General features: G+C 38.3%; 1 protein-coding gene across 1 annotated transcript in view; it reads right to left on the bottom strand.

Annotated features, from left to right (window-relative positions):
- EEA1 (early endosome antigen 1) overlaps window positions 1–13577 on the bottom strand; it is a 1728461-nt gene that overhangs the window by 456897 nt on the left and 1257987 nt on the right. Inside the window, exon 20 of the mRNA XM_044087190.1 lies at window positions 11310–11640. Within this exon, the coding sequence (XP_043943125.1) occupies window positions 11310–11640 (331 nt within the window). The remainder of the gene's footprint in view (window positions 1–11309; window positions 11641–13577) is intronic.

The raw sequence follows: 13577 nt of genomic DNA, 5'->3' as shown, positions 1-13577 counted from the left end.
AACTTACCAGCGCCGAAGCACCGAGAGGGAGAGCGAGGTCGGACAAGGGTCTGATGCCACTCACCCCCTCGGAGCCGACGAGGGAAGTCCGGCGCCGAGATTCTTCTAAGGAAGAAATCGGAGCCGACGACGGAGCCGAAGACATTTGTATCGGCTCCGACGCTACCACAGTCTCGGTTCCGAAACGCCCCGGCTCCGAGCTCAAAGGAGTCAGAGGAGGAACATAATGAGGGACAGGGTCAGGCATCGACTGATGAGTCGGGCTCTGAAGCATTTGGGCCAGTGCCTCGGACTTAAGAAGTCGACTCACTACCCTCTGAAGGTCATGGTCCGAAAGCCTCGATGACCTAGAGGAGTGAGATCTATGGCTCCGTTCAGACAGCAAGGGAGATGCTGGAGCCGAATGAACGGAGCCAAGGGACAGTGACCTGGACCTCTTCCTAGACGTCGGCTCCGAAGGTCTAGTCGGAGCCGAGACAGGAATTTCCAACACCTCGGCTCCAGCCGGAGCCGAGGAAACCACAGAAGCTGCAGTCTGAGACTCATCAGCTCCAGCCGGAGCCGATGTAGAAGGAGGTTTCGAAGCCTTAGGCCTCGACTCAGTAGCTGGAGCCGAGGACCTAGAAGCCTTAGAGGGTTTGCCCGAAGAAACAGTAAGGGAACCCTCAGGCTTTAGTAAACCTCTCAAAATAAGTTTATTTTTTCTTTCCTGCAGGACTCTGGGGCTGAAGCCATGGCATACAGCACAAGAGTCCTGCAGGTGCAAAGGTCCCAGGCAGTAAACACAAGAAGTGTGACCGTCTGTCAGAGACATTTTCTGACAGCACGAGTCACACTTCTTGAAGCCTGAGACCTTTGAATCCTTGGACATTATCAAGGACCTAAGTGTAACCACACACAAAAAACACACACACACTGATTACACTGAAAAGAAAGTTAACTAAATTATACTAATTAAACTATTTAGTTAGCTTAATTATAAAAAATATCCCTAACACAACACAAGCACTCCACTAGGGATAGCCGGGCCCGAAGGCCTAAGGGAAGAACTTTTAAGTTCTTGGGGAAGAAATGGGAATAAAGAAAAAGGGAATAAAATACACTAAACTAAGGGAAATATGAACTATTTAGTAAAGAAAAGGGGATTTAAACTAGTTTAAATCGACTGATTAAACTACTGACCTGAGCCGGTAGAAAAACAACACCTCGATCGCTGTAGCGGCAAACAAGATCTGAGGTAACTCACGCCTAGCATTGTGGGATATAAGGGGAGCCTCGAGCCGGTGGAACCAACTCTCGAGCTTTTAGAGTGGCCGAGTCGGAGCCGAGGTCGGCTCCGAACCCATCCAGCAAGAATGAAGGCGAGATAGACAACTTAACATTCCTCCTTTATATCATTTATTGCTAATTACTGCTTGTCTATTAAATGCTCTTTGTGGACAAGATCTATCAAACTTCGGATTTTGATAAGAGTTCCAGTCCCCTCCAATAATTATATAATATTTATCATACTGGGTCAAAATCGGATAAAGTGATGCTATGAAAAGTTGTTGATTATTACAAGGTACATATACGTTTAAAACTAAAATACCATCTTCCTTCTTTATCTATTTTAGAGTCTAAAATTTTCCCTTGATATTGATTTTTAATGATTATAGCTACCCCAGCACTGTTAGTTTTACCTTCTGAGGCTACAACTTCTCTAATCCATTTCCTTTTCTTAATATCAACCCATTGATCATTAGTTAAATGTGTTTCTTGAAGTAATATAAAAGACGCCTTAGCCTGCAAAAGTAAATGAAAAAATAATTTCCTCTTCTTTAAGTTCTGGAGCCCTTTTATGTTCCATGAGTCTATTTCCCACATTTCAATGGGTTATTTTATATAGTAGGCATTTAAAAGGGAAAACATAAGATAAAATCAAAATAGTTTAAAAAACATATATAATTTGGAAGCATTCTTGAAATCCCATCCTATACCAGTGCCTACCCACTCTACCCCCGGACCAGGACATATATAGGTCTTGTATAGCGTAAAAAACTAAAAAGGTCAATAAAATAAACATATGTAAAATCTTCAGTTTATAACAACTCAAAAACATCCCATAGTCAGAACCTATATAAACTAAATTTAATTCTACAAAGCCTAATCTAAACATTCCCTACCAAACACTACTGTTCATCTACATCTCTTTTGTTAACTGTTATTTAAGTAAATCATGCTGAAGATAAAACAATAACGTACAAAAAGCTTTCAATTGTTTTGATTAGCTAGCTATGTATAAACAGTATAGATCATTTATGACAGCATACAAATGTCATTCAGTAAAATGAGAATCCAATATTTGGTCAACATTGTCTTCTATTATTTAAGCATCAAATAGAGGGGAAAAAAAAAAAAAAAAAACACCCTCTTCATGATATGTTATATCAATATAGAAATACAGGTATTAACATAAAAACAGAAAATAATTAACTTTCCAAATGGATATATTAAGTCCTTCATTGTTTATATACTTCAGCTCGACACTACCTCCTAATATTATTAAGTGATGCCTAGCTCAATGTTTACACTATTACACCACTAGTGTAGTATAAAACTATGTCACATCTAACTAGTAATATATGAATTTTGTTATATGCTATACTTATATAGAATGTCTAGTATAATTCCTATATATGTGTCACTCACTAGTATTAAGGGACTCAATATGTCCTTTCAGACTAATTCTAAAGTAGTAAAACAGCATCTATTTATCTTAAAAAGAAAAGGAAGAAGAAAAAACACAAATATTTCCTGTTCCCCATTTATCTATTATATACTACAAGACTTTAGCTATTATATGAAATGTAGATGTAACAGAATGTTCCTATGTGCTTAAATTACTCTAAAACATCATCGTTTTATGTTGTTCATACATGAGCCTAGAAACCATACAAAACGCTCGCGAAGGGGGGCAGTTAATACAGCTGGACTTCCGGAAGCGCCACAGTAAAAACCGCACCCTCAGCAGCATCCAAGGCATTTCCTGTCTCCTCGTCGTTGTGCAGACTTCGTGAAAGCCATAAAACTTCAGGAATCACTCGCTGAGGACCAGGATCAACAAAACAAAGTCCTTATCTAATCCAGAAGAGGCCTAAAGCACTAAAAATGAAAACAAAGGATTACCAAAAACCTCGAGCCACAGCAACAGATGAATCCGACCTCGGATAGCGTGTCAGTCTCAACGGGAAGCCAGATCAAGCCTCAGAGACAGGTAAGCACCTAAAAACCTTCAAAAAGACGGTTTTTGCCTCACTTTTTGTTGAAACAGAATATTTAGACCCATCCATTGTAAATATTGAAATTTTATGTTTATCAATAAGAAACTTACAATATGAAGATAGTGACTGTCTAGCTTGTCTGACTTGTAAAGGCAAATCCTGAGCCAGAGAAATTCTATTGTTGTTCCACATAATATATTCTCCACTTTTTTTAGCTGTTAATTTTACTGACATCTTGGTAGTTAAGTATTTTAACATACACAGGTCTTGGGCTGTTCGAAGCTTGTGATTCTCTCAGAGCTCTATGTGCCCTTTCTACCTTTCATATCTCTATTGCCAATCTGCAGAAGAGGAAAGAGTGAGTACTCTCTTATTTGTTTTGCTTTAAGCACCTTTATCAAATTACCACTTAAGACATAGGCAAACATTAACATAAAAGAAAACCCCTGTTAACATTTTTTATATTCATGCATTATAAATTTCATGTTTACTTTCTTTTTAACATATTTATTCACTCCAACATAAATTGTTCAGTTCCTGCCTTACCTTAAACCGCACTCCTACTCCTGAACATTATTTTGCAAGCACTGATCCGATGAACTCCAATTACTTCTATATAATGTTTTCCTTCCCTTTTCTAAAGATCCTGCCATTGAGCTCTTTTACCTCCTTTATAACATAGAGCACTTCAATTACAGTTGGTTTAGAGTTTGATTTCCATTTTACATTAATTGCATTATTGGCAGCCAATATCATTAAACTTAGCATGGCCTTACTGTGTACAGCCAATTCAGATGCTGCGATCCAGCTCAAAATAATCATTTCCTTAGTTACAGCCATTTGCACCCCCAACATTTCTGACAGAGTACTCTGTTGGGAATTTTTAAAATCTACTCACTTGTTACACTCCCAAAAGTCATGTCAGTGGCACAACAGGTAGCAATGGCTCCTTTGGTGTACAAGGCTGTGGGTTTTTTCCCACACAAGGTAGATCAGTTGCTGACACTGCAGTGCAGCATAAGGGGGTGCTGCACTTCTGAGTGTGCTGTCCTTCAGATGGGACATTAAACCGAGGCCTCATCTTCTTGTGTTGGTGGTAGCTCAGATGGATGTAAAAGATCCCCAGGCACCTATCGAAAAGAGTAGGAGAAGTTCAAAATGTCCTTAATAGTATAAATACCACCACAGGTCTCCCCTGAAAAGTGGATACTAGCCTAGTGGGACTAACTTTGACAACAAAGGGTAAATAAAATTAAAAAAAATAAAATAAATAAAATCTGATTTCAGTTAACTCACTCTTTTCCATCAAATTTCCAACATTTGCTATCTACCGGAGGAAGAATTCTTTGAAGTCTGCTTGGAGTACAAAACACCCATGTAAACACTTACAAGAGCAAAAATACTTAACCTTCTGGACACTGAAGCATACTTGGGAGCCATACATATGTACTCCCATTGTTCCCATGTAAATTGTTTTTCCATTCTCTTTCCAGTCTTTTCTAAACTCATCAGATTGATTCTTAGATCTCAGGCATATTTGGGGAAACTGTTAAGCTTTCAGATGGATTATTACTTATGGTTAGGGATCAAAACCTGATTTGCAGTAGTGAGGATGTAAGAATTACCTAAAATGGGCAAGTATAACAAGATAACTAGATTTCTGGAGAAAACTGAGTGAATTTGGTTTGGAAGATGTGAATTCAGTAGGAGGACCTTTGACAGAATTTACATATTATTCCCCAAGATACAATAACTGGGGTAAACTGGATAGAAATTACATTTTGCAGGACCTTGTTTGTTTAATTGAAAGCTTTGAGACGCATCCAGTAATATATCATGTACCAATAAAAGCAAAGACATAGATCTGGATAAAGAGGTAAAACAAAGGCACTGTGTGCTTTCCTTACTTATTTGTTAAAAGGAGAGCTTGGTGCCCTTTCCTCACATTTTACTTTCGATGCAAGACCTTATCCCACTGGAGTCAGAACCAGATTCCTTTTCTTACAATGATTCCTCCCTTTGGCTTTTGACAGGGCAACAGGGAGAAAAAGAAGAAACAGCAGGAGCCGGAAAGAAACAGAGTGACTTTAAAGACACAATAGTCTTGAAAAGGACCTAGGTAAAATGTTGCTATTCCTTCTATGGATCCCTAGAAAACAGAGGGGAAATTATATGTTTTGCATTCTGCTTCTTTTTAACTGTGACATCTGCCCTCACCCACTGAGGAGGCTCAAAGTCCTCAGGTACCTCATTAAAGGAAATGGGAACTTCTTTCCTGACCAAGATCTGCAATATGTCATCAAGTTCCTCTGAAATAACATGCCTAGATTCCCCCTTCTTGACAGAAGCAAACAGATCTGTTTCTTGGACTTTTTCGACATTGAGGACTAAGATGCCATCTTCCCTTGGGCAAGCACTTTAAGTTTTTGCTTCTCAAGGCAACTGCTCAATGAGGACATATAACTACACAGTTTTAGACACAAACTCCTCACAGACAGAACAGTCTCTATAATCATATTCCACAAAACACAATAGACATCTGGGAGAAATCTGTCTCCTACCATCACATTTTCCTCTATTCAATAACATGTACAAAACTTTTAAGCACAAAAAAATAAAGAGGAGGGTCCTCACTGGGGATACGTATCTGCCCAATGGCTGAGGAAGAGGCATGAATTCTATGTCTGACAATCAGACGTTGAAGTGATAGTTCAGTACTCAGCTGTTAAGAAAGTTCTGAGGTAACAGGAACCCATATGTCCCTTTTGTACCCCTGACTCCAATGGGATGATATTGTATACAAGATACAATGGGCAAGGGGGGTGCCCAGGCTTTGGTATGCTGGACAGACATACAGCTATCTTTGGCAGGATATTCCATTAATTAATAAAACTGCAATAGTGATTGAGGGATGCGCATCTGACCTATCACAACAGGCATCCATATAGGTTGTGTCTGTACCTCATCAATATCAATAAGGCATAGCTAGTATGGCAATGTATAGCTAAAACATTACCTGCTGCTCCAGTCACACCATACACAGTATTACACAACAGAAACATCAGGAAGATAGTGACAGTATATTTTGACATTTGGGACAGTAGTTTAAATTATAAGTTTACATCAGACAGCCCTTCCACAGACTGGCTGATTTTATCTGTCATATCTCTCTCTGCAAATACAGCAAGTGAAACAAACCATTCATGGCCCTCAGGGAACATATGAAATATACATTAGTTCCCCATACAGTACAAAGTTCATAGGTAATATAGACAGCCAGGATCTGTTGTTGAAGGAGCCTTTTTTGAGATCAGCCTCTGTAACAGCACAATAATCTGAGGTATCTGCTCCCAGCAGCTCTAGTCTTTGGGTGGCCAAACTATCATATCTGTTCTAGTCAAGTCGGGTGCCCTAATATCCAGATTTTCCCATGCTTGGTCTGCTTGTGGGCTTTTGCATCTTCTAACACATGTGCTTCTTTACACATCTTTGAAGGTAAAGGTCCAAAGGAAAAAGAAGAGTGCTCATGTCTGGAAAAGACGGATGTATGCTGCAGTGGCCTGGTAGCCCCCTGTCCTGTCCAAAAACATGGTGAGTTGCTTAGGATCCAGAAAGAGGCATGCATCTTGTGAAGGCTAAAAGAAGAAAAGGCTCAAAGAGAGGTAAATGCAGAGCGGCCTGAATCAACAGCATTGTGGCTAATTCTGACACAATCTTCTAAGCCAAAGGCACTGGCCCCAGATGACCAAGGCTGAAACCAACCCAAGCCAAGGCAGACATCAGGAATAAGAAGGATGCCTCTAAGTCTGACCCCAAAAAGTCTAGCACCATCCAGCAAGACCAAGAAGTCATTCAAACTCGAGGCTTATGAGGGCTATCAGTACTGATTGCTGAACCCCAACAATGACAGGGACATAAATGAAAGAGTCCTAGCAGACACCTGCTTCAAAGGATCTATCCCAACCGCAGGATCAATGGGCATCTAGATACCAATGACTTTGATGCCAAAAAAATACATGTCAATGGCAAAGCTAACATCAAAAATATTGAATCTGAGGTAGGGACTACAGCTAGTATTAGAACTCAGATAGGCAGTGACATCAACTCTTGCAGGTCCGGCATCAGTTTCACAGGAACTAGAAATTGAAAGAGACCCACTGAGAAATGCTGAGATAGTGGAGCAGAGAAATTTGGTAAGCAAGAAGGGTTTCTAGCCACTCCAATGTTACTGGGGGAGGGGAAGGCCCTTAGGCATCATCTGCTGTATTTCAAAAGAATACCTGCACTACTTTGTGTATTTGAGTTCAAAAGAAACATTATGGCATGACCCAAAGCACCTACTAGAAGAAAACCTAGAAGATACAAAACATTTTTCTGACTTCAAAATCAGATACTGATAATAAATCATCAGTCCTAGTATGTTTGATTGAAGAACACTGAAACCACAATAACAGGAATCTAAGAAATGAGAAAATACCAAGAAGGTATCCTTTGACCTTGGTGTCTTCAAATCAAGGGAGCATTCTCTGACCTTGGTGTCTTCAATACAAGACCCACAGAGGTAACCTTAAATTGATCAGAATCAATGTTATCATTTTGTGTTCTCCCTTTAAGTCTTTGCTCTTATCCTTGTTTCTGGTTTGTTGGCTAGAAGACTCTACTCTCAGAATCATAAGGCTTAACCTTTTTTCCCCCCCTAAACATCTTTATTAAATTTACACATATGACAAAGACAATCTTACATTTACATAAATGAAAAACATACAAAGTATCACTTTAGTTGCAAACAGTTTACATCACAGACACCATTGAAACAACTTTAGTTGTAAACATTATACATCACTTATAAACCATCCAGTCATCATTTAAGCATTACATGGCTTATTCAAATCCTGCCTTTTAAACCTCGTTCCTGCTCTGCATATATTGTTCCCACAACTCCCATTTTTTTTCATATGCAGTTTGCTCCTTCCCTTTTCTAAAGATCACAATTCCATCTGTTTTATCTCTGTTACTATATTCACTGCTACTAGTAAAGTTGGTCTAGACTTTGATTTCCATTTACTAGTAATTGCTTTTTTGGCAGCCACCATAACTGAACTCAGCAAGGCTTTACTATGTGTCTAAGCAATTCGGATTCTGTAGCATAACTCAAAAAATCATCTTCCCAGTCAATCCAATCTGCTCACCCCAGCATCTCCGACAGATCGGCACGCAGGGAATCCCAAAAGTCTGCCAGCTCATTACACTCCCAAAAAAATATGTTCCCAACTACCTCTTTCTTGCCCATCACACCTCCAACATTTGCTATCCACCTGAGGAAAAATTCTTTGGAGTCTACTTGGGGTATAAAATACCTATGTAAACACTTCCAGGCAAAGATCCTAAATCTTCTAGACTTGTTGCATATTTGGGAGATATATCCCCCATTGTCTCTTTGTGAGTTGCTTATCCAATTTCTCTTCCCAATCCTTTCTAACCTCCTCTGATTGATTCTTATAATTCTCATGCAATATTTTATATGCTTTACTAATTATTCCTTTTTTAACGGCAGTTTCTGTTCTAGATTCTATTAAAAAGTCTACCAGTGGTGGTCTTTCATTTAGGAGCCCCCTATTTCCTGATCTTTGCCTACACTCTAATACCAATCCTTGATAGGGAAGGCAATCTCTAACCCGCAGTCCAAATAAATTATTGGCCTCTTCCCTTTCTATTCATAAGGGTTAACCTTTAGAGGGATTTAGAGGACAAAGCATCAAAAGAGTAGGTAGAAGCTGAGGCAGATTTTATATTATGCAATTCCAGCTTATTTTTCCTTTTTATACCCGTAGAAGATTTCAAAAGAATCAAAAATGTCACTGTCCTTCTAAACGTGAGTACCAACCTAATAATACAAACATGCTTGCCCTGGGGTGAGATTTTTTTCCTACCAGAACATTTTTTTAATTCCTTTCCTTTCATTATTACAACCAAAAACGAAGCAGTAACGCAAACACAATCATGGAAATACCAATAAAGTCACTGGCAGCAACAAATAAAGGGAAACTGAGAGCAGAAAATAATAATAATTAGGGAAGTAATGCTCCACACAGGAATGAAAATACACAAATACTAACCTGCAACTTGCATTATAAGTAATAAAGAGGCAAGCAAACTATACTAGACTAATTCAGATAAAACATTAAAAAGATATCTCTCTCAAAAATTGAAGAAAACTTCCAAAAGTAGCTTGGGGGCAGTTTAAGATGGAAGAACTCAAGTCAGCAAGTGATCTCAAGAGGATCCTTATTTGCACAGTATCAAGAATACAAGGGAGGAGTCAATGGCCTTAAAATGTTTTATATGGTAGGCTGTCCAAGTCCTGCCACCCTTATTCGTGTCAGCTGATGTGAATGGGGCTCCTCATCCTAGACTAAGAGCTATGGTTTCAGAGTGAAAAGATAGTCCCAGATGATCAGCATCAACTAGATCAACTGCACATTATTCACTTCCTCTCTTAAACACATTTTCTCATCTCTGTTGAGAAGACTTCAGTGAGATACTAGAATTTATGAAACAGCAGGAAGTCCAACTCTTAGCCACTGTGGAATATACAAAGGGAAAGATATCAGAACCATAAGTCTCCAAACACATTAGAGGATTTTAGTTTGCATGGCACAAAACAGTACAGTGCAGTGACAAATGATGAACATAGTTTTCTCATGATTTTGGCAGGTAAAGATTTTGTCAGCGGTAGGATAAGTGTTAAGATTCTTGTAAGAGTTCCAGTGCACAGGCAAGTGCTCACCTATTTAATTACCTGTCTAATTGACTTCCCAAATTTTAACAGGGCATTCATGAAGTAAAAAGGAAATCAAAAGCAGGAAATACAAAAGCACAAAAACTGCTGATACAGATGGAAGCAGCAGGCTAACAAGAATGGGAAGCTGCTAAATCAATGCATCCTATTGCAACTGAAAGGGGATAGTTAAACCACTTACGACTCCTGATGTTTCATCTAAAGAAACTAGCAGTACAGCAATATTATGGAGCAGAGGGGGGCAATGAAGTGTCTCCTTACCTCCACAGCTGCACACACTTGACTTAGAATATTTGAAGATGTGAGCGCATGGAGGATCTTGTTCACCCCCACACCATCCCTCATAAAAATGCTGTTTGTTGTCAAAGCTGATACTTGCATTGGTTTAACTTATTTTAATGCAGAGTCTAAGATCAGCCACAACTTCACAAGCAAGAATTGTGATTTAACACAATTAAAGATACAGAATGGATACAAAAGTGCTTTTAAACCAGTGATGATAGCACGTTGCTTCATTAAAAAGGAAAAAGATACTGGAGAGGAAGGCCAAGCTCAGAAATGCCCACAACTGTTAAGTATTTGGGGATTGTCATGGCATAAATGTGCCCCCTCACAAAACTTATATGCATGCTTATGATTATACCTAAGAGAAAACAGGAAGAATGGCAAAGGAGGTAGCTCGGTATTCGTAGGCTTACCAGGTAGCAAAGGAATCTTGTCCAAGACAAGGAAGTCTGAACTTGTATTTAGTACTGCATGAAATGATCTCACATAAAACTGAAGAGATGCAAATTGTACCAAAACCATCTGCACAGCCTACAAGCATATCATACATAATGGCCAGTAATGATACCAGATGTTTAACTTATGTTACATTCTTTCTCAGCTCAACCTACAACGTAACAGGAAAACATTCTGTTCTAATTATATTACATACCAAGTCAAACAACACCAAACAAGCTGTTGCTTTATGGTTAGCTTAAAATTTTAAGTGACGACTACACAGATAACAAATGGAAAAATAAAAAAATTGTTAACTCGAAGGATGATCTGGGTTCTAGGACCCTTTCTGGTCACAAACTACACGAGCTAATGGAGGTTCACTATAACCATTTACAAGAACTATCTATTCATTCACAATGCAGTGTGCTACAAAATTACTACAGTGCTACTGTGTGCCTTGTGTTCAGTACTGAGCAAACTAAGTTTTTTAAATAAAACTCTAGCTGGTGGAAAAGATGACCAACCTTTTCTTCCAGAGCCAGCTTCCCTGCCTGCTTTTCGTTATTAAGTTGAATGCTCGTTTGTTTGAGAGACTCTGATGTCTTGAGCAACTCGTCTTTGGTCTCTGCTAGCTCCTTTGACATACAGGTTTTCTCAGACTGTGCTTTTTGAAGTTCTACAGTTAAAAGTTGAAGCTTGCTTTCCAGTTCCATAATTTTTTTCTGGCTATCTGAAGTGAGCCTTTCAAGATCTTGTTTAAGGGATGTTTTCTCTGTCTCAAGTTTTGAATGTTCCTTTTTAATTTGTTCGAATTCTTCAGATTTCTTCTGCAATTCCAGTTTTGTATGTGACACACTGCAAATGAAATAGATGGTACACTTACAAAATGAAGTATAGTTTTATCTCCTTACTAAACATGTTAATTTCTTTTTAGTAAATGATTGTTTTAAATTCAGTTACAGTCAAAATGCTGCATTTTCAGACAAACTATATACCTACCTTACATTTGAATGTCAAAGAATACTGCTGAATGTTGCTGCATTGTGGATTGGGTGGAACGCTCCGCAGTCAATGACGAGCAAAGTCACATTTCCGCTGTTCCGCATTGAACAACTGTGGCTCTGCTACATGCATTCCGATTGGTTTGTGTACCACAATTACTGCCAATTGGCATTGCGGTACACAAACGAATGCATAGCTCTCTGCTGCCCTTCCACATTACACAGCGTTGGTTGTGCTCTACAGTTTTTGATTGGCTTGTACACTGCATTTACAGCCAATCGCAAATGCGGTATACAAGCCAATCAAGTAACGAGTCTCAGAATGATGGGAGTCAATACCGCTGGCCACAGATCTCAGAGTTGTGTGACAACACGGTGAACTCAGAGTTAAGCTGATGCTGTCAACGAACGGAGAGCTACATATGATAAAACAGTAATATTGCTGTTTAAAAGTTATGATTTGTTGTTCTACCGAGTTTTCAGCTTTCTGGTGATATGTACAAGCATACACATACACTCTTCACAACTTGTATCTGAAAGTTTTTGGCCAGATGATTTAAAGGATATTTGTGCTTAGTAATACTGGCTATTCTCTTTTGTATCAGCTTAGCTAAATAAATTGTAGAAATGATTAATTTGTAAAGAATGCTGGCTGTGTTTCACACTTTTGCTGCTAGTTGTTTTTTCTGTGACTTGTACTGACTTTTGAATGACACTTATTTTGAATAATCGTTGTTGTTGAATGAGCTTCCCTTTAAGAAAGTCAGCTTCCATACGATTAAGATTCTTTGAGAAGGTGATGTGTTTACAGCATTAGCTTTAACAAGATTAAATATTCTGACATTTTCATCAGTAAGAATTAGGTTAGTATGTTGCGGTTTTATTTAATTTTTTGAAAAAAAATCAGACTGTATAAATATTAATATAAAAAAACCTTACCTTAAATGTGAATTCTCTGTTTGTTTACTTCTGGTCAGGACAGGAGATATCTACTTGAATTTCTGCTCTAGTTTTGTAGCATTGAAGTATTTCTCGATTGTATTTATGAAATGCAGGATTGCTGCTGTTTACGTTTTTATATAGCTCAAAATGATACATGTATTACAGTAGATAAACATTATAATTGATTTGTAATTCTTAAAGAATGATAATTCAGTGATAGCTAAAATATGTTGAGATCACGATAATTTACCATTAGTGTAACTCACCATGACAAAGGGAGATACTGCCAGCACAGCTGTCATCTGGAATTTTGTAAATAATTATATGTCATTTTATTTTTATTTTATTTATTTATTTTACATTTGTTTACCGGGCTAGTCTAACTGGATATATTTCCACTTTCGGTAGTGGCCCGGGGAGAAAAGCTCCAAAAGTAGCATAAAAAATATCATATGCAGTTATATAACAAAGAAAGTAGAAAGGAAATTAAAATACAAAAAAAGGAATCTTAATGAATCTTAATGAGAAGTACAAACACTAAGAAAGATTGATATAAAGGATAATATAAGTCATTTTACAACATATCTGAGATAATTTAAAGTACCTTGATAGATTAAGTAAATACTGGAAGTTATATTAATCTTACTAGTGACAGTTTCTGCTTACAGAGGGGTAAGCAGTATAAAATTAGGTAACAAGAGGCAGTGTGGAGACAGAAGTAGGGAAGGCTGAAAATGAGTCAGGGTTACTGCAAGGGCATAACCAGTGTGTTTTAAGATGTCTTTTGAGCTTTTCCTTAAAGAGTGACAGTGAAGGTAGTAGAGTTAGATTAGTTGGTAGAAGGTTCCA

Source organism: Protopterus annectens, chromosome 11.part0 (assembly GCF_019279795.1).
Source record: "Protopterus annectens isolate FY-2018-M chromosome 11.part0, PAN1.0, whole genome shotgun sequence".
Lineage (NCBI taxonomy): Eukaryota > Metazoa > Chordata > Ceratodontiformes > Protopteridae > Protopterus > Protopterus annectens.
Note: the sequence above shows the minus strand (reverse complement) of the source record. Positions and strands in the feature narration are given on the sequence as shown.